Raw genomic sequence first — 26,437 nt, forward strand, 5'->3', positions numbered from 1 at the left:
GAGCCCATTCCCCTAACTTCTCCAAGGCAGGGGAGCACCACCGTGACTTTTCACCCTATTGGTAATCCCAAAGTAAAAACATCAATCTGAACAGCCTGTCATTTAAATAAGATGAGATTCATTACATATAAATAAAGGGTGGGTATAGCAGGAATGTTGTGTGTATCAAGTGAGGGTAAGATTTTACTACAGGGAAGTGGACTAGTGGGTCTCCCTGAGGATGCCTCTTCTTTGTCAACGGGGTGCAGCCCTGGGGGTTCTCACAATTAGCTTCTTGAGTTCAACTGTGAGTGTTCTAAGGGTTATTTTATACAGCTTTAGTCCCAGAGTTTGACAAGTCCACCCATTTTCTTTGTGTGGGTCAGTTTTATAGTTTTCTGTTCTTGGCTTCTTACCTCTCAACTATTAGTCCAAACATGTGCTAAAATTCCTTCTCTACATGTTTTCAAACAAGAATTTGTTGGTTAAACTTTGCTTAAGAGAGAAAGTCTAAGGGTGGGTCTAAAGCCAGTGTTGGCTGGTGTTCTGCTGTTAGGAAATGGAGAGCTAGGATCAGAAGGGTCTGTGTTAGTACTTCTCAAATTTCAGTGTACAAAAGAATCCCTCAGAGAACCAGGTTAAAAGGCAGATTCATGGACCCCAGATTTTTCTGGTGTAGTCAGTCTGGACTGGGGTTTAAAAAAATAAGCATGCCGTAATTACAATGCAGGTGGTCCACAGACCAACACTGAGGTGTATTGGCTTATTAATCCTTTCCTCTGTTGCTTTCTGAGATGCTCCTTTACCTCACAGGCTGAAAAATCATGGCCACTCCACTAGTTACATAGGACAACTTACTGTGATAAAGGAAAGGGTGAAGTTAATCTTCTCAGCTTTGAAAATAGCACATGCAAAGTGTTTTGTGTATACCTTCAAGCCACTTGAAAGTCACTCTGTGGCTCCTACACACGGATAGAACAAACTTAGTGGTGTCATGCTCCATGTTGCATTTGAGAATGTCACTCTCAGGGCTGTTTAACCCAGGCACCTCAAGGTTTGGGGGAAATAAAGCAACTCTTTAACTCATTTTTCTTAAAATATTGGTAACCCTGGTCTTAAAGGTATTAAAGTTAGAATATCTGTTTTCTACACCTGGATAGCAACTTTCTAAAATCTCTCCCTCCATCTTTGTGAAACCAAATAGTTCATGCTTGAAAGGCTGTGGATTTCCTTAGATGAGAACTGAAATGCTGGTCCCTTTATGCTAATGTTAATTTCTAGGCAGTGAGCTTGGTTAACCAAGAGAAAATAAAAACTTCAGATGAAATGTGTCAATTATAGCAAATGCAAAGCATCATTATTATGAATTCTTGTTACAAAATACACAGAAAAAATATTCTTTTTGTTATTTAAATACGGCATGGATACATTGAGAAATAGTACAGATGTTAATCCAAAGTCTCTCAGCTGTATCCTGGATAATCATTGTTATGTTTTATTCTTATTTGGAATTACTAGTAACAGACTGTGTATTCCTGTATGAAATTCAAACCAGAGAACACCAATGAACTGAGATGATTGGTATTATATATATATATATACACACACACACACATAATTTTGGAATTGAGACAACAATAGAAATATATTTCTCCCTTAAAGAAAAATCTACCAAACTTGCTGCTGTGTTAGTGATCTTGATGAGTAATGTTTGTCACTTAACTAAATATGCTAAAAATTCACCTAATTCTTCAAGGTTGAATTGAGCTAACTGTTGACCAGTATCTAAATTGTTTTGAAAATAACTGTCATTGAAAATCTGAAATGTAAATACGCAGATTTTGAAATATCTAGCTTTAAATGACCAGTGTTTAAAAAAATACTTTTGTGTACTTTTACTCCATGCTTTTATTCTGTGTTCTTTGGTAAATCCTGTTTTCTTTGTTTAACTCACTCATTAGCCTGAGATTGTATACATGGACTGAGGAGAGAGGGTGGTGGTGGTAATATAATTCATGACATCTTTGAATGCAAATATCACGTGTATGTGCATGTGCGTTTATGGGAAAGTTTTCATGGCTTCTTTTTCACCCTTAACCAATGTAGAACCACTGAGTGAGTCCAACGCTGTTATTTTATAGATGAGAAAATTGGGGCATAGAGAGACTAGGTGATTCTCCATAGGTCATGGAGTTAGTAGCTGACACAAGGCGTTGAATTTCAGTTCCTAGTCTTTCTGAACCCATATCCTGCTTATTCTCTCAACAAGGTCATTGGCTGTCCCCATTCCTCTAAAATTCTGTTTGATTTTCTTGTGTCCTTAATTTTTCTTCTATCCCAACCTCAACATGTGGAGTTTTTAAAGCCCGGATCAGCTCCGTGGTGCTTTGTGACCGCCTGGAGGCGTGGGATAGGGAGGGTGGGAGGGAGGGAGACGCAAGAGGGAAGAGATATGGGAACATATGTATATGTATAACTGATTCACTTTGTTATAAAGCAGAACCTAACACACCATTGTAAAGCAATTATACTCCAATAAAGATGTAAAAAAAAAAAACAAAAAAAAACAAAACTTAAAAGAAATTACTTTACCATGTTTCACCTAGATTCCCAAATCGGCTTTGTTCTTTTTCCTCAGTCCTGATTCACCTGAATGAGTTCAGTCTCATCCTATCACCTATCAACAAAAAGCTGGTTTTGAAGGTTTTCCAGGATAGCAGTTAAAATTCACAGCCATCAAAATAATCCATATAAGGGGAAAATGGATTGTCAGCTACAGGATGCTACTCAGTATCACTTTACATCATAGACCCTGGCCCTCTGTCTCAAAATTTGTTAGGCAGTGCCTAAATCAGCTGACTGAATACATTAAAAAGTGAAAAAATACCTCAGATAGAACAAATCCTTATTGACCGTCTTTGATGTATAAGCTACTGTAGTTAGTACTACAAGACATGCAAAAACGGGTAAGATAGAGTCATGCTCTAGAGCTTACAGTCCAAAGAAGGGAAAAGAAAGGCACAAATGCATTTAATAGAAAAAGATGTGTCCACAGAGAAATATGGATATAATTTATGAATCATGTGGTTAAAGGAAGACCTGAGGGTCTAGAAAAGCCTTCTAGGAAAAAAGGGACTAGATTGTAAAGAATGAAAACCACCTTCATGATATGGGTGGTGAGGTGGCTTTTGACCAATATTTATTATGTGTTTACTATGGAAGCATATGTACTCTACACTGCTCCTTCAAATCTAGTTTGTGGATTGTTCCATTCTTTGAGCTTTGTTGCTGCTCCATGACAAAATAAGTTTTATGCATTTAATTTCTGTTACTGAGAGAAGGAATTCAGAAACTCATACCTCTTTGAACTTGGTATAGACCAGTCTGGTTATTACTGAACTCATGTGCTTAGTCAATCTCAGCTGTGTGATACTTACACAAGTATCCATCTATGGGTCCATAACAGGTTGAAAAAAAACAAACTGTTAATTTACCACACATAATTTGAGAGTCATTAACTCTAGGTTATTCTTTATCTACCTACATATCCAATTTAAGAAAGTTTTGTACATATTTTAGCAGTACACTGCTGCTTCTCCTTATTAATGTATTTAAGAAATCATCATTGCTTGCTTCCAACTATAGTATCCCGTTACAGAGCAGAGACATTCTAACTTTGTGACATTAGACAGTCTTCCAGGATGACAGCAGCACAAAAGGCATGTAGGAGGCCCAAAATGTGAACAAAGTAAAAGGCCGGGCTAAAGACAGGTGGAACACTAAGAAGTGGAGGAGAGAAAAGGGAATGCCAAGCCGTTCGGTGTCTGGAAGTTGTTGGTAAAAATAAGTCATCAGTATGAAATAGGAGAGTCCATATCTCCACTTCATAATTCCAAAGATTATTCTTCAATGGGAAATTTCATCCAGAGGCTGGAACGAATCTGTTGTGTATTGCTATTTTTTTTGTTAGTTTACCTCTTTTATTTTCATTTTGTTGTTATTTCCTGTCATTGTCCCTATTTGGAAGATGTTCATTTTGGGACATTTTCTCTTCTTATTTCAGATGACTACACACTGCATGGCCCAATTTTCATTCAAGAACCAAGTCATGTAATGTTCCCTTTGGACTCTGAGGAGAAAAAAGTGAAGCTCACTTGTGAAGTTAAAGGGAATCCAAAACCTCATATCAGGTTTGTTAACTTAAAAGCATGTGTTCTCACGCATATACTTTCTGTTATTAAACAACCAATACTTATGGAGTGCTGATTACATAAAGAGCTTTTAGATAGGCATCATTGGATATCCTGAGATGCTCAAGAGATGCTTGTGCTCATGAAAAGTTTAGTACCCAGCTTCTGTTTCTGGCAGTACCAGGAATTAAATATCCTGATTGACTGTCTCACTGAAAGCCTTAACATTACTTAACAACATATATTTTTAAAACACCTTTTTAAAAATGCATCAATAAACTGGCAGGAAAGAAAGAAATACTTAGTAAGTGGGTTTTGAACCCAGAGAAGAAAACTGAACACTGAAAGCAATTTTCACCTTGAAGAACTATGTGAACTGCAGCTTTGGATTTTGCAGTTTCACAGGGGACTGGGGTCACAAGAGAAAGCCTAGACTCAACCAGAAGGAGAGTCTAACATGTGAACACCTTCCAGAATAGACCCGGGACCCAAGGGCTACATTCTTACAGTGAATATAATAAGAAGTAACCTTGCCTCCCAAAGGACTTAAAAGCAAAAGTAATTGCCTGTTTCAAACCTTGGTGTTAAGTCGTTTTAATAACAGATGAGACGCAGCTGAAAGGAGAATTAGTAAAGTGCAAGATATATCTGAAGAAATCGTCTAAAAGCAGCAGAAATGGATAAAGAGGTGTTCCTCTTTATCCAAATATGAGAGAGAGAGACAGAGAAAAAAGAGATTAAGAGAAAACGTTTACACATATCTAATCAGAGTTCCATAAGGAAAGGAAAAAAAAAATGAGGCAGAGGCAATATTTAAAGAAAGGCTAAGAATTTCCTAAAGCTAATTAAACATTCAAAGCCACAGACTAAGTAAGCCCAGTGAATTTCAAGCAGTGCAAATAAAAGTAAAGCCCTGTCTAGAATTATCATGGAGAAACAGCAAAACACCAACCCTAAGACATGATCATTAAAAGTAGGCCAAAGTTGTAATACAGCTAACCTTCAAAGAGATGACAATTAAACCAACAGCTGACTTCTCGATAGCAACAAAAAAATCAAGACAGAAGACAGAATCTTCAATATGCTGAGAGAAATTAGCTGTCAAATTTTTGTATGGCAGAAGTACTTTTTAAAAAGGAGAAGAAAGTAAATGTGTTTTCAGACAGACAGAAACTGAAGTTTGACTCCAGCAGATCCTTACTAGAGAAAATGCTGAAAGATATAGTTTAAGCAGAATAAGAATGATCCCAGGTATACTGTCTTAGATATAAGAAAGAATGATAAGTAACACAAATGGTAAAGGTTAATATTTCCACGTAAAAATCAATTGCACTAAACAATAAAAATAATAAAAACAATACTGTATTGTGAAGATTAAAAAAGAAAAGTTAAAAGTCATGACAATATTAGAAATAAATAGAGAAGATATATACTGCACAGTGGATTATCCATGTGTTTAAAAAAAATGGAATAAAGTTAGATCCCTACCTCACAGGGTACACAAAGATCAAATCCAAGTGAATAGAAGACCAACATGGGAAATTTACAAAACTTTTAAAAGGAAATAGGCATACATATTTATGACTTTGGAGGGAAGAAAAAACTTTTCAATAATGACAAATAAGCACAAATCATAGAAGAAAATATTTAACTTCACTAAAATTAAGAATTTCTGTTTAGCAGAATATACTGGGATGGGTAAAATTATAAGCTTCCAACTGGGAGAAGATATGTTTAATACATATTATTTGCAAAGGATTAATATGTAAACTACTTAAAGAATTTCCACAAATCAAAAAGTAAAAAACAAGTAACCTAATAAAAACATTTCCAAAAGACTTGATCAGATACTTCTTAGAAAAGAATATCAAATATCTATTAATCATATAAAGAGATTATCAGTGTATATTAAAATATACAAATTAAAACTAAAACGACACACTCTTTCAAACCCACCAAATTGACAGAAATTTAGAGGAGCAAATTTAACGTAATATAAAATACATAAATATAACCTGGCATATTCATACACGGTAACTCCATGCAACAGTGAAAATGAATGAATTATAGCTACAAAAACATGATGGGTCACAGGAACGTAACTTTAAGTAGACAAAGCAAGTCATAGAAGAATGCAAAGTTTATAATCCCGTATTTACTAAGTTCAAAGGCAGTAAGATGGAGTAGTTGTTTAAGGATACTAACATACATGATAAAATCATAAAATCAAAGGAATGAAAAAGCCAAAATTCAAGATTATAATTAACCATTGAGATAAGAGTGATTGGAAACAAAATGGAAATAGGAGACTTCAAGAGTAATAATATTCCTTTTCTTAAACACAGATCTTTATTGTCTCGGCATCCTTTATATAATTTACATACATATTATAAATATTATTTTACCTATATTCAGATTTAATGATGAAAACCTTAAGCTAATAACCAATATGTAGTAGTATATAAAAACCAAAAGAGTATATGGCACACGTGTCATAGTTTAGGGGAGGAAGAAATTGGAGTCACCCCGGGGGCACAGAAGTGGAATTTGAACTGAGGTCGGTATTGATAGTTTTCAAATTGGCAGAGGGCAAGGGACATCCCATACAGGATGGTAGTATTAACGTAGTGGAAATTGTTTTAGAGTTTAGTTTGTGTGCCCATTCATTCATCAAACATAGCATTACTCATCAGACCCCCCCCAGTGTTTTTCAAACTGTGAATTCCAGGGTCCAAGGAGTTGACTCAGGAATTACCTGGGGTGAGTCATTATAGAGTTTCTAACCAAGATTCCATCATGGTAGGTCTGCTTTGAACTAGGGTATATATTAGGATTCTGAAAAATACATCCTCTAGGAAAGATGTTTAAACCACTACATTAAAGCAGCTGCAATGTTCCATCCTAGGTTTGAGGTATTCAAAGATTAATACACGACATATTCAAATAGTGTGCTTTGGGGGTCAGAGCCTGGAAGTGGAAGTACAGGGCTATGCTGGAAGTGTGAATAAAGGATGTCCAAGTTCTAGGGCATTCTGGAGAAAAGAAAGTCTGCTTCAGGATAGAGAGGGAAGGTATCAGAGAAAGTTTCACAGGAAAGGAGATATTTAAGTGAATTTGGAGGGCTAATGACCTTTTGTCATAGGGACAAAAAAAAGAAGTACATTCCAGAAAGAAAAACAAAAAAAAAACTCTCTAATGGACCATATAATTAGGGTGAACATGTAATTTATCATCCAAACCAGCACACTTCTGAGAGGAAAAGGCCACTGTTAATAATTATTCCAGGAGGACAGGTGTAAACCCAGCAATGTCCTGGATAAATCAGAATACGTAGCTATTCTCCCTATAATATGTTGAATTCAGGGCTAAATCAAACATTTTTAAATGCTTTACGTAGTAAAATAAATAAATAAATAAATGCAAGAGGCAAAGGTTCCTACATACATAAATGAGTTAAATGGCCCCAGTTTTTAATACATCGCCAAGTATAAGTTCAGATGTTAGCCATAAATGAGAAGAAATTTTGCAGCAGAATTTGGCAGGTGGCTGCTTTGTTTTTCCCCAAACTCTGACCTTTAATTAACATTGCTTTTGTAACATTGTGTTTCTAGATATACGGCTTGCTTTGTTATTTAAAACAAGCAGAGGATCAGAAACCTATTATGTTTTTAAAGATTGCCAGGAAAAGCTGAGAAGAAAACTTTTAATCAAATGCACTAGCAGTTGGTTGCAGTGTACTTCACTTTCCTGTATACTTTTGGTAGTTTCTCTGTGACGAAATAGCTGATTGGTACCTGGGAGCTAAAAACTCCCTTTTGTAGAAGGAAAGAACAAGAGAAAGAATGGAGAGATCAGGTATTTTCAAACATCTTTCTGGCTGAACTTTTTCAGTCTTCAGGCTGACTTTGAGGGGAGGAACCCCTAGGAGAAATTCAAGGTGGGTTCTTCATGGGGATCTTCGCCATTAGGTTTTCCCTCAGATGCCCCGACTGACCTCTCTTCTTTGTGTTTATTCCCTGAATGGAGCCTTCTCTTTTCATTGTTTCCTGCCCCTCAATTTTGTAAGGATTGACCCAGACCCAGAAAAACTTAAGAAGTTTTGACTTGTGCCCACTTTCCTTGTATTAAAGTTCCGGAAGGACATGTGACATTACTTATGGCTGTCAGCCTCCATTTCCCGATGGAAAGAATGGTCAAGTACTTGGTGGAAATACTTATGCTGTGAAGTTTGTATTCAGCTTGGTTTGCAGACAACAAATTTCAGGTCAGAAAGGTCCTGCCCCTTCTTCGGTGCCAAGCTGAAACAGGGAACAAAGAGAGAGGGTTTTGCTACAACACATGCTATAGACAGCTTCCCAGCAAGGTCTGAAAAATGGTACCTTACAGAGCTTCACAGTGTCAGTATTTGGTTGTGCACAACCTCACTCTCTGGAGAGAATGGGATTGTGATTCCCTGAATAATTCAGAAATCAGCTTACAAGACTCACTCATGTCCTGGCCCTTGGGAAAATCTCTTTGTGTCAAATGAGCATCGCCTCTATATTACCAGTTCTAAAAAGACTCCTCAAACATTGAAAATGAATTGTGAATATTTTGAAGACTGTTTCAGTATAGGATAAGGAATTCAACGCAGTCCACATTCAGTTGGAATGAACAGTGACGGCATCGCAATAAAACTTGGTATAGTGCTGTGTAATGGAGACTCAACTGCGTTTCACAACAAGCGCCTTATTTTCTAAATATTCCGTTTTCCTTTGCTATTTGTATGTAAAAGCAGGTAATAAAGTAGAGTAATGGACTTTCTGCAGAGCATTCTGGTTGAGATGACGAGTGTAGACAAACCCACAGAGGTGTTCTCATTATCCCTACGAAGACTTTTCTAAAAAGGCTCACGTGATCCCATTCCTACATTCCGCTCTCTGCTTGCAGCTCACATTAGATTCCAATTTCCTCTTTGAGTTCTTACACTTGTCATATTAAATTGCTCGACTCTCATTTGAAGTGAGAGTTATGACAGAGATGTGACCAGCTGACTCAAAAAAATGTCTAGGGCAGGCAGTCAGCCCTGGAGATTCATGAGCATATAGACCTGCTAGGATGTAACCCAGTCGTTCTCTTTTTATTGCATATTACTTTCTTGTCTGTGTCAGAACACAGAGAGAATTACTGTCAAGCTTAAGAGCAATGTCAGTTTCTAATACCCATCTTCTTATAAAAAGACACTTAAAGAGCTATGTCCCATTTCCTGATCTGGCCCACCTTTCCCACGCCTCATGTTTCCGTATTTTCACCTTTCAAAGACATAGACGTGAACAAACGTACACTGCTGTGCTGTGGTGGGCTAGGATGCTTCTTAAACTGTGTATGCTCAAAGCTAAAATATCCAGCCAAGAAGTAAAATATTTAGTGAAATACCACAAGCCTTTATTGAGCACACGGAGTGTCAAGTTCTAGGTTACCAAAGGGAGACTACGAAAGTGATATAGGCAAATTATCTATGGTGAAGGCAGAATTCCCACCTAAACAAGTAAGGAGAATTCTGTAGGAGCTTGGGGGAAGCTTTGATTTATCTTGACTAGGAATACTGAGGAAGACTTCATGAGAAGAGGTGTAGTTTAAGATTGACTTTGAAGTGTGAGAGACGGACGTCTTGGTGGAAAGAAAGCACTCATTCTTTAAACATGTTTCTGATGATACCCAGTATCCAAAATCTTGAAACTGACTGGCCTTCATTTTTTTCATTTCAATGCTTTTACATTATGCATACCAGCCCTAGTGCCCCCGAATGTTATAAGAGGATACACAATGAGTATGTATATACATGCACACATTTAAAGAGTGTTTTTTTTTTTTACCGTTTGAAGGAAATAAGATCACTGTTTCTCATTCTTTACTCCTGTTATTGCTTCCAATCAATTTCCTTTATGATCTAGTGTTGCCTTATTTTTGGCCTCCCAGTGTGAACGCTACTAGGAGACAGTTGATAATTCAGATACTCCGACTATGCTATATTCATTACCTGTTATTTTATGTAGAATTGTGGGGAAGGAAGAGAAAAAAAGATAATCGTTGTTTTGTATTAGTTCAAAAGTTTGTACGTATTACAACAACTTACTGAAATGCAGTTTGGTTAAAATAAGGTCTCTCTGGAATGTTATTGGCTGTTTTAAAAAAAAAAAAAAAGGAGATCTTGTTACTAAAGCTTTTCTGTTTAAATGTGTGAGTCCCACTAAAACTGATTTATTGGGCCAGGCCCTATACTCAGATACACAGATGATCCAAGTAAACAAACAGAAAAGCAAGAAAACCCTCTTTGTGTCTGTTACCTAATGGCCTGATCTACAGTTTATTGGGCTGGTTGATTGATGTTTGAGTGCTGGTAGCTAAGGAGATCTTCAAAGTGATCCCTGGTGAAGGCTAGTTTGGTTCCTAAGATAACTCTAGATCAATGGAATTCCTCTGCTTTGTAGTCAGCCATTTCAGTCATATTAAGGACCAAATCAAAGCAACTCTGCAATTTCATCAAATACTCAGCAATCTACCGGAAAATGGTGTATTCTATCATCTGTATAGACCCATTTAAAGAATGATGGCAAACCAGAAAAAGGACTTTTACTGAGGAGTGCTATTTGAAGAAAGTTGTACAAGATGCTATGGGAAATTTCCAAAAAACAAGTGTTAAAATTTTAATATCTTGTTTACTTTAAAAGGACGTGCTCTTTTAAAGCATGTGTATGCATCTATGTTGACACCATTGCTGGGTAGAGCTTTTCTAATTTTTTTTTTTTTACCATGGTTAAAAAACAGTCACAGATGATATTTCATGCGATTCATAGTTTTTATGTATTTTAGACAACTCAGAATTATTGATTAATATTACAAGGCTTTATCTACTGGCATTTTTATACTATAGGTGGAAGTTAAATGGAACAGATGTTGACATTGGTATGGATTTCCGCTACAGTGTTGTTGAAGGCAGCTTGTTGATCAATAACCCCAATAAAACCCAAGACGCTGGAACGTACCAGTGCAGAGCAACAAACTCATTTGGAACAATTGTTAGCAGAGAAGCAAAGCTTCAGTTTGCTTGTAAGTAGCAATTATATCCTGCTGCAAATGTGACTTTGAGTTTTTGTGCCTTGTACCAATCAGCCTTTAAAACAGTTTATCTTAAAAAACCAAACAGATTTTACTTTGTCATGTTGCTCTTCTTTACCCTTCTTTCATATTTGCAAAATATCTTTCATTGTAGGGTAAACTGTAAATCTGAATGGGAAGATGTATTCTTCTGCTTTTATAAGGGTTGAGATAGTTTGACTGTATGATAATTTGGTTATATGATGCTCTATACACATAAATTCACATACACTCAAATTTATACACATATAAGTTTACATGTACAACAAATTACACGCACATACACACACACACACATTTTAAAGCGAATATGTATAAGCAAGCAGTTGAATTACCAGTAAGTTAATAGTCCGTGTGACAAGCGATTTAGCCATAAAGCTCACAGTTGGAAAAGAAAAAAGCTTGGTAGTCTCTTAATCCTATAATTCTGTAATACTTTTACTTATTTGAAGGAAAAGGAAAAATTTAAAAGCAACTGCAAAAAACAAAAAGTAAAGGCAATCAAAGCTTTACCTTTTATATTTGTGGTTTAGAACATTTAAAAAGCAAATTGCCATCTTTCAGGATTACCAGCTAATGAAAGTTCATGAGCATGTGAAAGATAGTGGAATTTAGAGATCGCAAGTTGAAAATAAAATCCACAGGCAAGAGCAGTGAGTACACATTTGAGTATAGACACCTTGAAGGATTGATGTTCAGCTGTATTTTTAAGGGTTCATGTATTTGCCTGTGATTATATATTTCCTTGTATAAAATCCCAACTCATATAGCAGTGCATGAATGTCGAAGCTTTCCTAATTACAAAGTCTGTTGGCAGTAACGCTGTAGGGTATTCTCATTAACAGAATCCTCTCCAGAAACTCAATATCAAATATACCTAATATTCAGTACTTAATTTCTTATTGCTGTTTGGTGGCATTTTGATTAGTTGAGAAATGAATTTTCTAAGTATTAGGTATATATGGGATACCAGGCTTATTTTCTTTGTGAATGTCTTCTGCAGTAGTCTTCCAAATAATCTAAGGTGAGCAGAAAAATAGGAGGATATGTCTGATTGAGTGCTACAGAACCAAAGTGTTTATTTCTTTTGGTTTAACACAAATGTGGTATCTATATTTTTAACAAATAGATTTTGTTGGATTCATTTTAGAAAATAATCATAGACTCTCAGAGTAGGGAAATCTCTGTATTCAGTTACTCTTGTACTTCATTGATTTTTGGATTTCACAGTGTAGGAAATTTTTTTAAAAACGGTAACAATAACAGGAACAGAAAAGAGATTAACATAGCATTAACAACCTTTTGCTTTTCTAATTTATGACATTTAAAAAACAAATTACTAACTTTTAAGGCTCTCCTTTTGTAGAAGTCCAGGCATTTCTACTACTAAAAATATTGGAAAGATAGAATCTCATATGCAGGGATAGTCATTTAAATAGAATAGTTTAGCCATAGTAAAAGCTCTACCACTCGTTTTGTGGTTGAGGTGCCTGAGTTTGGAATCCACCCTGCTTATCCCACTTCTTATGCCTAACATCCTGCCACCCTCATAATCGTCAGCTGATAAGCATTCAGCTTGAAAAATTCTGAAGATAGAGAGCTCACCTTTTCATCACAAAGCATCCTGACCTGTGATTGCTGTACTTGTTCAAAAACACAAAATCAAGCACAATATCTCTTCCTTAAAATTGGGCTAAGTATGTAAATCTCTATCACCTTCACTCCCAGTGCTTACTCTATGATTCTGGTTAGGTTCAGACACGTGAAAATATGTTCATGTCCCTTGTCCCAGAATTCTTTTCTTCTCCAGGTACTCAATCCACAACCATCTTCTTCACAACACAATTTTATTCAATTATCTATTAAACTGTGACCCTATAGAAATGTATGTACCCAACTCTATGCGTGTGCCTTGACCTTGCAGAGGACAGTGGGAACAGTAGTATCCCACAATGTGAGCTTCTCTTTTGATGAATGGGGCTGACATTGATATTCACTTTTTTTTAAACCCCCAGTCTCATATTTCAACTTTTTTCATATAAAATTAGAGGGTTGATTTTTCATGAATGGCCATTAATCCAGAGCTACCCAATTGTGTTATTTTAATACCTAAATTCAGAATTTTATATTTACTCCTATTAAATTCACCTTCTGTGTTGTGACTCTTTGTTCCATCACAGTTGAAATTGTTTTAAATCTTTTTTAAAAATCTGACATATTGATTATCCTTTTACTTCAGTGTCAGCAGAAAATGTGATAAGCGTGTGTCCATTCAAATAATTGATACAAAATGTTGACCGGGACAGGGCAGCCTGCCAGTAGAGAATGTCCAATAAAATGAGATTAAATTTATAAATCAATATCCTTCACCTACTCGTGTTCAATTAGCTACACATTTACCCATACATACTATACTTGAACCTCAGTATCTCCTACTTGTTCTTAGAGTAATGAGAATCTTTGCCAGATGCCTTGCTGAAATCAAGATGGACAATTTCTACAACATCCGCTTGTACCTGGTCTCTGTGAATCTTGTCTAGATCTTCCTTAACCATTTATCATAAAACAGCCAGAGTAATCTTTTAAACATGTAAATGAGACCATTTTACTTTCCTGCTTTATGCCTTCTACTGCACTTAGACTAAATCTCAAATTCATTACCATGGCCTTGTTTTCATTTCTCAAAAATGACAAACTATCTTTTGCACCAGTCCTTGATACTTTCACTCCCTCTGCCTTATTTGCTTTTTTCCTGATCTTTCACACGCTCACTTCCTATGATCCTTAGTTCTCAATTTAGGTGTGACCTCCTGAGAGAAAGTTTCCATATCACCATGTCTAACCTAAGAAGCAGTTCCTTCCATTTCTTCTCCTGTCTTCTGCCTACCTTTTTGTTGCCCTCTACTTTTCTACATAACAACATGGTTTTCAATCATTAGGACTCACTATGATCTGGAATGATTTTGTGTATTTCTTTTTTCTCATTATTTGACTTCTATGATAGAATCTAAGTTGTAAGAGAGGTGAGGCTCTCTTGTCCATCCTTATATCTCCAGAGTCTAGAATAATTTATATGTAGGAATAAACAAGTTGCTTTATTAATTGCCTATTCAGTGACACAACAAAGAAAATATATGTATAAAGTTATTTTGGGGGAGGATATATTTTTTTTGGTAAACCTGCACCCTTTCTATTCTAGTCATTTTCCGGAGTCTAGCATTTTGATCGTTAACATATAGTTTCTAGACCTTTCTTTTCTATCCTTTTTAAATTAAAAAAAAAAAAAATTAAAAGACATTGCCTCTATTCAAAAATCATTTTTAATTGGTTAGAATAAAATGTTTTTCTTCATCGATATAAGGTGGAGCATGACAATGACATCTTTTAAATGTTACCGAGTAATTGCTTTCTCCCAAGCATTTTCATAATCATTGAGGGAAAAAGATGTTGCCTTTTGACCATACTTACTGAACTATAATACACAAGTAAGAATATTTCTTCATTTTTAATCATATGATTTTATGGCTGAAACGGACCTTAAAGGTTTCCTGGCCTGTATCTTAAAATAAAAAAAAATTAAATTAAAGATTGAAGTTACTGAATTACTTGTTATTTACATAATTAATAAGTGAGAACCAAGGAATGGCAGCTTCCGCTCCTATCCAGCATACCTTGATTTGTGTCTACATTAGACTCACTTTGATTTATAAGGAAAAAAAATCCCTTCATCTTTATCTAACATGTTACACCTTCAAATCTCATTTATATACCTTCTGTAACTTTATCCACACGATACTTTGATAAGGTAGACATCATTTATGATTTATTTAAAAAATATTTTTATACTGCTTTTGTAGACAGAATTTGCTAATCTCTTGTATTTAGCATTTAAAAAATGAATTAATTCACATAAGCAAAAAATCTAATTAATGGAGATGATGCCTCTAAGAACCCCCGCTTTTCTTAGGACAGAAAACTTTCCTTGATTAAACAGGCATAGCATAATTGAAGTCACTCTTGATAAGGTGTGGACATTTTCATGAGCATAGAGTATTGTAATGTAATTTGGAGCACATTTTGTTTTCAGTCCCCTTGCAATATTAAGCCAGGGTCGATCACTTCTCTTTCTGTCATTTAGCCTGTTTCTAATAGTAGACTACGAATGCCCCTTCTACCATCTAGTCCTACTGTTTCACCTTGGGCTAGCAAACTTGATTGATTAATTTACCAGGGTCTACCCAGCGCCTGGCATTTAGTAAACTTGCAATAATGTTGAATAAATGAATAAGTTATTAGGATTGGATGTTAAAGTCATCAGGCCATGTGTGGGGTATGAGTTGAACCACTGCATTTAAGGACTTTCTGGCAGTCCTTTGGGAGTGCTTCAGAGGTAGATGCAAGTATTTCCACCTTGAGTTTGTGTAGAAGACAATTGCCATCCTACTTCCAGATAAGGGTATGTGTTGGGGCATCATATGTTAAAATATGCCATCAAAGTTTACTTGTATCCTGAAAACCTGGCGTGAGAGTATACATAGCTTCAATGAAGTGTTTAGGAATAGCTTTCCTTTAACCTCCCCTTCTCACAAGGGGTAAAGCAAGTTGAATGTTCTTTAACTCTTACGTAGGTACCTGAATCAGAAGATAAGGCCAGGAGTAGAAGGAATTTCAGTTCATTACTTTCACTGCTTCATGGTGGGGATTTTTTCAGAGGCTGTGTCTATACAGAATGAAGTGCTACAGCTCTGTCACCCTACCTACCTACTTCCCAGCCAAGCATCCCAATCGAAATCTGCTTGAGAATCACCTTACACAATTAGGCAACAAGGCAATTTTGTTCACTGACATATAGATGTGGATTTTTTTAAGTAAGTTGTAATCTATACTTACACACTTATAAAATACCCAAGTCACTATTTTAAAAATTTGTGAATGTGGGCTTGAGAAAGTGAGATACTATATTGCCTAAGTTTAGATAGAATGGAATGTTGTCCATTGCTCCATTCCACTTTATGTGTCTTATAATGTTGCTAGAACTGAGACATCTCATCAGAGCCCTGGGGATAACCATACTTCCCCCTTAGGGTGTTATGAAGATTAAATTATAAAGCATATACAAAAGCCCAGAATAATTCCTAGCATGAGAAAATGATGAAAAAGCTGCTTCTGTATTTTCCTTCTGCCTTTTCTTCTCTTCCTCTCTTTTCCCCTCCTTTTTCTGTCTTTTTAAAATAAGAATAATAACTAACCTTTATTAAACACTTAGGTATAGGGGGTAAGGGCTCAAGCCCTGAAGTTAGGTTCCCTGGGTTGAAATTCAATTTATCCTGTAACCCTGTGACCTGGGACAAGGTTCTTCTCTCTGCCTCAGTTTCTTTATCCATAAAATAGGGTTAATAACTCTACCTCCTTTATTGTGAAGATCACATAAATTAATATTGCCTAAAATTCCTAGATCATTGTCTGGCACACATTAGGGGTTAATAACTGTTAGCTATTGTTATAATTTTTATTATGATTTGATTACTCTAGGTCGGAGATGAGGCTAAGCATTTTGGAAGCGTTATCCCATTTAGTTCTCAACATAACCCAAGGAAGTATAGGCATTATTTTTCTTTCATAGGTAAGGAATCTGCAGATTAGTGAAATGAGATAATTTTCACCAAGGGTGCAGTGGAAGGGAGAGGACCCAGCACAGGAATCTGGCTACCTGACTTTTGAGCAGTTGCTCATTACATGGCATTTGACATGCATAGTTCCCTCATGACAGCTAAAACTACACTTTCCTCGTGGAATTCATGTTCAAACTATAGATTTGGGTGATTAATAAAATGTTTCTTTTGTAGACACAAACTTGGATTTTTCAATGTGTTTACAACCTTTCATATAGTACATCCATCATTAGTTTGTTTTTAATTTTTTAGTTATAGGCTTCCTGATGCTGTCATAATGTTGATTTGCTGTTAATATCTAAAACCATAATGTTGTGTACCAAAATTATGCATACATTTGTGGCTCGAATTTTAATATAATTGGTTTCAGATTCCATAATGAGAATAATTAATAACAATATTTCTGCTCTAAAAGTTAATATGCAAATTTCCAGTTTATTGCTAGTAGGTTGTAAAACATTCTGAATATTGATATTTTATGATAAATAACTGTGAGTTGGCAAACTTTATATCCCCAAGCAGTAAATGACATGTTATTATAAGTCTTTTTACTCCTGTATTATTCCTCCCCCACCTGTGAAAATAGATGTCCTTTAAATGTAGATTGTTAAGAAGGGCTTCCAAGAGACTAATCCAAAAACTCTCAGATTTTAGCCTGTCAAACTGATTGCTTCATAAACATTGTTTGGGGCCTTCTTCCTGGAAGAAGTTCAGCTGTTTTATAACAGTTCAGATCTTCAAAACAGAAGACTTAATACTACTCATCTCCTGCTGGGGACGACTATAATTCATACATAAGTACCTCCAAATTGCTTACGGTAAAATTAAATCACTTAACAAACTCAAGTCGCCTGCCTGCTGTAGGGAAACTGGCATGGTCTTGGCTGTGGGCGAGGTGGTGTTCTTTTGAAGGAAGCGATGGATATGCTGATCTCTGTTGGTACCTCGCATGAGGTGGGAAAAGAAACTAGATTGGTACACTCTATTCAAACCCTGCATGTGTACCTCCTGAGCTTGTATTATGAGGAAGGGAATAGAAGAGGAAAAGGAAGAAAAAAGAAGGATGAAGATGATAAATGAAAGGGAAACTTAGATGCAAAAACCACCTCATATTGGCCTTCTATGACCTCTCTCTCTCTCTCTCTCTCTCTCTCTCTCTCTATATATATATATATATAGAGAGAGAGAGAGAGAGAGAGAGAGAGGGAACTCAATAAACCAATCCATTCTGAGATTAATTTTGGTTTACCAGTTATGTGCAGTCAACAATTTTTATGGTGAAAATATCACATTGATGAACAGTAGCTGATCAGATAACATCGTTGAAAAAGATCTTTCTTATGGGTACTAAAGTAAGCCTTGTCTGAGTTCTCCTTAACTTAGGTACCCTCTGACAATTGTGGTGATGATGGTAATAAAGATTAATATATTAAATTTAGAATGTTTTACTGTACTCCAACTGGGGCTTTTGTCAATCTGGTTTCTTTTTGTTGTTGTTGTTGTTGTTTTTGCGGTACGCAGGCCTCTCACTGTTGTGGCCTCTCCCGTTGCGGAGCACAGGCTCCAGACGTGCAGGCTCAGCGGCCATGGCTCACGGGGCCAGCCGCTCCACAGCATGTGGGATCTTCCCGGACCGGGGCACGAACCCGTGTCCCCCGCATCGGCAGGCGGACTCTCAACCACTACGCCACCAGAGAAGCCCAGCAACCTGGTTTTTGAGTCTTGATCATTGCAGTTATTCACAGTAAATTTCAAATGTTCATTGCTTTTAATGTTTAGTTAGTTTATCTTTCATAGCCAAAGAATAAAATGTGCAATCAGAACAATAACTGGGAGTTTGATAGATGGCCAAACTCAGGACTGACTTGACTGATTTTTAATTAGGAAGGCCGGCTGCTTAAATAGGCAGACTTTTGTTTCTGAGCAATAAAATGTTGGTGGACGACTGTTTGGATAAATAATTTGTGAATATTTAGATGAATTAAAACTTGATCAACTAAGAAGTATTTGAATTGCAAAGCTGCTAACATTTATCAATGAAGGGCTTTGATCCTCCATGAAAGAATTAAAATTTTCTCATTTGAATAGTTAGAAGAATTCAAACCCAAACTTGCTGAGTTTCTGAAATAATGTTTTTAGTAGGTATTGTCTGCTACTTACCATAGTACTAAAAAGAATGGTGACAACTGGTGTCTGTTGAGAATTTCATAATGCAGAACTAGTTAGCACATAGGTGTGCTGTTGGTTCTTAGTGGTGTGGGCAGTTGTGAGATGTGGTACAAAGAGTTGAAATTCACAAGTACACAGCATTATTCTCACTTGTATTTTTTTTTTCTGTCTCTTCCACAAAACCTGTAATGTACAGATGCTAGTTAATTGTAGCTATCCGTTTATTAGGTATATTTCCTTCAGTCATCCTGCAGTCCAGTTTGCGGTCTGACAAAGAGTAGTTCATGACTAAGTCAATGAAGTATAGAGAATTTTTAAAAATTCAGGTGCATTCTTAAGAATACAGTACACATTAAAATTGGCAACCAGGACCAGATAGGTGTTTATACAGGCTTGATGAGTCAGGGCTTTAAAAGAAATCACCAAGTTAAAAACAATTAACACTTCGTATCTTTTTTTTAAAGTAATGTTACTAAAATGTCATCCCTTTTTGTTTTATTGTTGGAATAATTCAGTCACTAAATATTAAAATAATTTTGTTTGGTTGTCTTGCAAGTTTAGTTTTTAGACACTGAGGATCAAATCTGGCTGTCACTGCGCTGTAAGTTTGAAGTTTTGGTCTACCATCAGTTAAGTGTCACCAGTTAGGTGAAAGAGGCAGCAGTTTTTGAATGGGAGAAGGTGTTGACTTAGAGAACACTCTCATTGTATCGCATTCTTTTTCAAGAGTTTTTATGTGAGAGATTATGGTTCAAATTCAGAATCTAATTGACCACCTGTAGTGGTTAGAATAATAATTTAGTACAAGATACATCCACCTAGAACCTGTCATTGGGAAGACTTTGTTGGCAAAAATGGAAAACGCTTTGGAAAATTGCATTATACCAAGAGGCAACGAATGATGAGTGAAAACACAGTTGTGGAACAAATTGGAAAAACGGGTCTTTAGAGATGTAATTAAATTAAAGATCTTGAGATCATCCAGAGTTAAGCATTTGGACCCTAAATCCCATGGCAAGGTCCTTGCCCAGGCGTTGGTGGTATCGTGGTTAGCATAGCTGCCTTCCATGGCAAGGACTTTTCAGGAGACAAAAGAGGAGACACACAGAGGAGAAGGCACTGTGACCATGGAGGCAGAGGTTGGAGAGAAGAAGCCAGGGGGCACCAACGATTGCCAACGGCCATCGTAAGCTGGAAGAGCCCAGGGAGGATTAGAGCCTTGGCAGTGAACACAGCCCTCCCGACACCTTGATTTCAGACTAATAGCTTTCAAAATGTGAGAGAATAGGTTTCTTTTGTTTAAAGCCACCAAATTTGTGGTAACTTGTTTATGGCCACGGTAGGAAACTAGTAGATCTTTAATTTCCTGACCACCTTCATCAAGGAAAAAATAAAACCACCTAGGAGTGAGACCGAGGTCAGGTACTTTTGTAACTGAGCTGTATTAGGAAGCAAAGTACTGAGAGGGACGGACTTGATTAAATGTGGAATAATCTGGGCAAGTTTTGTGTCACGCTTTGTATTTTCCTCTGGGGAGCATAAAAGGGGTTTTAATCTTTGTGTAGTATGATTTGATGAAATACTGGAAAAAGATAGTACTCTGCAGAAGTTCAGAGTAAGCTTTTCTTTTTGCCAGCACATTTCTGCCCATCTCTTGGAATAGCCCAGTATAAAATAGGTGGAATTGACCCTTTCTCCATAGTGTAATGATTTGAAGTGATTCTGAGTTGTTTTTTGGCCCCTAGACCCTCTCTCTGGACTTTTTTTCTAGGTCATTTTCCCTGAATTTGACCTTTTTGTCTGGCACTCTGAAGTCCTAGAAACCAGCTATTATCACATTTAGAGTATCTGGCCAACCTGTGTCTGTAACAGTTCTACTGTGGTCTCTCATGCATTGTTACGATTCGTGTTATGACATTTCTGGCTGCAGAAAGAAGCCCCTGTGCTATCAAGGGCCCGATTCTGCTGCCTTCCCAATCAGCACCTTTCACTGAGTAGCCTCTAATCAGAACAAGCCAGTTGGCTCCTAGTGGACATGTATTTTATGCACCATGCTGGCTGGTTTTTACTTCACAGCTGTAATATGTGGTCCCTGGAGAGAACAAATGCTTTAGGGTTCAGAGGTTAAATCTCAAACTCAGGAGCATCATGATAAGGTGTGTGTGCATGTGTGTGTGAGTTCATGTGCGTATGAGTGTGTGTGAGTGTGTCTGTTTTTCCAAGAGCTAAATTATTCTGTTAGATATTTTACCAGAGATGCAATTCTGTACTAGGCGCTAAACCCTTGACGGATGGTGCTGCCAGTCAGTAATCTATTCCTGATATGTGTATTTAGGGTACACACTAATGATATTTACAGTGTTGATCTGCTGCGAAATATTTGCATTGTTGTATATCTTTAGCGTTTCAATTTTTTTTTTTCATAGCATTTACTTCTCTCCCACCCCAAATTCAATGCAGTCTTGTGCTGTGAGCAGTGTATTAGCTTGACCTCATAAAGTTTAGTTTAATTATGCCTTATAGGCTATCTTTTAAGCAGCCCAGATTTATTTAATAGGGGTTAGGGGATGTGAGGGAGTCAACAAATGGATTTTCTTAATTTTAAGTTCAGCGATTGCTTTCTCCTATTGTATTCAAACGTTACCACCCAGAGGACAGGTACTTATGAATAGGTGCTGAATAAATCCTTGTGGAATAAATTAAGCTGAATGAATATATGAATCAGCCCATGTAAAAATATAAGAGAAACAGAAGTGCCTTGGCCTTTACTACCCTATGAGGTACTGTTTCCTCTAAAATAGTCTATTTCCCTGACCTGAGTACTTTTTTTTTAGTGTTTCTCTTTTAAAAAACAAAATTCGTTAAAGCATTGCCTCTGACTTCCAGTACCATCTTTCTTCAGCAACAATTTTATTAAGATATGTCACATACTATATAATTCAACAGTTTAAGATGTACAATTTAGTTAGTTTTTAACCTGTTCACAAAGCTGTATAACCATCACCACTGTCTAGTTTCAGAGCAGTTTCATCATCTTAAAAAGAATCCCTGTACTCGTTAACAGTCATTCTTCATTCCGCCCAGCACTGGACAACCAGTAACCTAATTTCCGTCTCTATGAATTTGCCCATTCTGGCCATTTCGTATAAGTGGTATCATGCAGTATGTGGCCTTATTTCACTTAGCATGATGTTAGCAGGGTTCGTCTATGTTGTAGTGTGTAACAGTACTTCATTTCTTTATATGGCCAAATAATAGGCCATTGTATGGAAAAATACCATTTTGTTTGTCCATTCGTCAGTTGCTGGACATGTGGGTTGTTTCCACTCTTTGGCTGTTCTGAGTAATGCTGCTGCAAACATTGATTTACAGGTTTTTCAATGTGGACACATGTTTTTATTTCTTTCAGGTATCTTCCTAGGAGTGGAATTGCTAGGTCAAGTGGTAACTTTATGTTAACATTTTGAGCAGCTGCCAAACTGTTTTCTAAATTGGCTGTGTCATTTTATAATCTACTAACAGTGTATGAGGGTCCCAATCTCTGCATATCCTTACCAACACTTGTTATTGCCTGTCTTTTTTATTTTAGCTGTCATAGTGGGTGTGAAGTGATATCTTGCTCTGGTTTTAATTTGCATTTCTCTAAGGGCTAATGATATTGAACAACTTTTTATGTGTTTACTGACTGTTGGTAATATTGTCTTTGGAGATATATATATTCAAATCTCATGCCTGTTTCTTAATTGGGTTGTTTGGCTTTCCATTATTGTGCTGTAACATTACTTTATATATACTGGATACAAGTTCCTTATCAGATACATGATTTGCAAATACTTTCTCCAGTTCTATATGTTGTCTTTTCAGTTCCTTAACGGCGTCATTTCAACTACAAAGGTTTTCATTTTGATGAAGTCAATTTATCTAATTTTTCTTTTGTTACATGTGCTTTTTTTGTTGTTTTAACGTCTTTATTGGAGTATAATTGCTTTACAGTGGTGTGTTACTTTCTGCTGTATAACAGAGTGAATCAGCTATGCATATACGTATATCCCCATATCTCCTCCCTCTTGCGTCTCCCTCCCTCCCACCCTCCCTATCCCACCCCTCTAAGTGGACACAAAGCACCAAGCTGATCTCCCTGTGCTATGCGACTGCTTCCCACTAGCTATCGATTTTACATTTGGTAGTGTATATATGTCCATGCCACTCTCTCACTTTGTTCCAGTTTACCCTTCCCCCTCCCCGTGTCCTCAAGTCCATTCTCTACGGCTGCGTCTTTATTCCTGTCCTGCCCCTAGGTTCTTCAGAACCTTTTTTTTTTTTTCTTAGATTCCATATATATGTGTTAGCATAGGGTATTCACAATCACTCCGGTTAGAATGGCCATCATCAAAATATCTAGAGGCAATAAATGCTGGAGAGGGTGTGGAGAAAAGGGAACCCTCTTGCACTGTTGGTGGGAATGTAAATTGATACAGCCACTATGGAGAACAGTATGGAGGGTCCTCAAAAAACTAAAAATGGAACTACCATACGACCCAGCAATCCCACTACTGGGCTTATACCCTGAGAAAACCATAATTCAAAAAGAGTCATGTACCACAGTGTTCATTGCAGCTCTATTTACAATAGCCAGGACATGGAAGCAACCCAAGTGTCCATCAACAGATGAATGGATAAAGAAGATGTGGCACATATATACAATGTTACATGTGCTGTTGATGTCATATCTAAGAAACCATTGCTTAATCCAGAGTCACAAAAATTTACTCCTATGTTTTCTAATAAAATGTTTTGTAGTTTTAGCTCTTGAGTTTAGGCCTGTGATCCATTTTGAGTTAATTTTTGGGTATGTTGAAGTTGGGATCCAACTTCATTCTATTTAAATTTTTTCAAATGTATTCTTTTGCATGCGGATATCTGTTTGTCCCAGAACCGTTAATGAAGAAATGATTCTTTTTCCATTGAATGGTCATGCACTCTTGTCAAAAATCAATTGACTCTAAGTATAAGAGTTAATTTCTACTCCATTGATCTATATGTCTGTTCTTATCCAGTACCACACTGTGTTGTTTACTGTAGCTTTATAGCAAGTTTTGAAATCAAAAGTATCCATTAATAGCATCATAAGGTCAAAGAAATATAATGCATATATCATATTAACTGTAGACTCCATCTTACTTTCCTGTAAGCAAAGCATATTGCCTTTGGATGTGTTATATAAAATTTAAAATTGATAAATTCTGAGCTATGTAAGCTTAAATAACATCACATTTGGAGCCTTGACAACCTAATTTACTGTTTCCTCAAATTTGAGGAAGAACTCATTTTTTTTCTTACTCCTCAGAGTCTTAGTTCTGTTTTCATCAACCTCTCAAGGAAGAATGCTTGCAATTTCTTACGAGCAATCACTATCTTACAGGCCAGGCAAACTCTAAATCCACAGAGAAATAATTTTCTCTAAGGCATCGAAGTCCTAGGATAACTACTGAATAAGCAACCAGACCATTTAACATTGGCCAGCGCATCTCCACTTCTAACTCTTCCAAAAACTGTGTGGAGGTAATTGGTGTATATTTGCACACCTTAAACGGTCCTTAGTGGGTTTTCTCAGAACAGAGAATACTACTGACCCAGCGTTTATTTTGAAATGTCAGTTTTCTTATCTCCACTAGAGTAATTTATAATAAGTGATTTATCCTAAATTTGCTTAGACCTTACAACCCCCACGTTGCCTTTGGGGCTGACATTCTCTGTATCTACCACCGAAAGGCTGTGTGACCTTGAGAAAGTTTCCACACTCCTCTCAACACCAGTGTCCTCAGAAGAAGCATAATGATAGTATTTTAAAATTGTGAGAATGAAATGTGCCACGGAAATATAATTTGTATGTTTATCAACATGCCTTTACCTGTTCATGTACAGAATGTACATTGATACATGAATGCTGTGCTTTCTTATCTCCTTTGTCTACAAGTGCTCTGGTACTTCATCTGCAAACGCTCCGGTTCTAGGGTGGTTTTGTCTGGCCCTCTCACTGGTCGGTGTGCACCCTCCAAATCCAACTGTATTCACGTTTTTACATTTTACTGAGCATTAAACATGGAAGATGTTCCAAGGTTTCAAAAACAGTTAGCAACTGGTCTCTCTAAGATACTAAGCTTCATTATACTCTAAACAACCATTGATCCTGCATATAATTCAACCTCAGTAATCACAACCTGAGATTTCTGCTAAGTGATTATTTATACTATTAGGAAATTATTAATCCTCCTGCATATTTGAAAAATTAAGTACCTTTGGGAAGTACCACCACATCATCCAAGTACATGTGTTGCAAAAAATTGAGTTATCAATATTCAGTGTGGAGATTTCCTTTGTGTGTTTGTTTTTCTTTCTTTCCATAAATACTTAACGAATACCAACTAGGTAGTAAGTGCTGTGTTAGATGATCAGGAGCACATCAATGCACTAGACAAATATGAAACTTACATCCAGCAGGGAAGACAGATACTGGAGACGTAACCTCAAGTGTGGTGAGTATTAGGAAGGTTGAAGTCTTGATTTCTAAGGAACAAAGGACAGAATAAGCAGCAGCGGAGAGGGAATGGAGCGATGGCCTGAAAGTGGTGTTTGTTTACAAGGTAGTTGGTTAGATTGTTGTTCAAGGAGAGGCAAAATGGAGGGGTGTGGAGAAAAGAGCAAGGCATTTCAGCAGAGGAGAAAACACAGTCTGTATATGGTGTTCATTAGTTCAGAATTTTTTCGGAGTATCCACTCTTTGCTGGGAAAGGAAAGAAAACAGGACCCAGTCCCTCTTCTTAGAGTTCACATTCTAACAGGGGGCAGGGGGTGTTCATCACGTCATTACACAAGAAGTATGTAATCATCCACTGAGGTAAATGGGAAAAAAATGGTTTTGGTACTTTGACATAGACATAGAACATAGACAGATGGTAATTTCCCCTGAGGAAGGGACTCTAATTGAGATCTGAAGGATATGTAAGGACTCAAGAGGAAGCATTTTCCAGACAGAAAATACAGGATGTGCAAAGGCACTGTGGTAGAATAGAATGTGGCACATTTAGGGGAATCAAAGAAGACCCACCTGTATGGCTGGAGTACACAGAGCAGAAAGAGGTGAATACAGCAGAGTAGAAGATGGTGATAAGGTGTGAGTAGAGTGAAGATTATTTATTTATTCTGCATTTTACCTCAAGACCTTGAAGTATATCTGTTTACTGGCTAAAGATTAGCAAAATTCTCATATATGTGCTTCTGTAAAACATG

The 26,437-nt window shown here is 36.7% G+C and overlaps 1 protein-coding gene across 1 annotated transcript in view; it reads left to right on the forward strand.

The window, feature by feature from the left end:
• Positions 1-26,437, forward strand: part of CNTN4 (contactin 4) — a 501,156-nt gene that overhangs the window by 173,963 nt on the left and 300,756 nt on the right. Inside the window, exons 2-3 of the mRNA XM_029243779.1 lie at positions 4,043-4,169; positions 11,083-11,258. Of these exons, the coding sequence (XP_029099612.1) occupies positions 4,043-4,169; positions 11,083-11,258 (303 nt within the window). The remainder of the gene's footprint in view (positions 1-4,042; positions 4,170-11,082; positions 11,259-26,437) is intronic.

This window comes from Monodon monoceros, unplaced genomic scaffold (genome assembly GCF_005190385.1).
Source record: "Monodon monoceros isolate NGI ecotype Baffin Bay Population unplaced genomic scaffold, NGI_Narwhal_1 Super_Scaffold_3, whole genome shotgun sequence".
Classification (NCBI taxonomy): Eukaryota; Metazoa; Chordata; class Mammalia; order Artiodactyla; family Monodontidae; genus Monodon; species Monodon monoceros.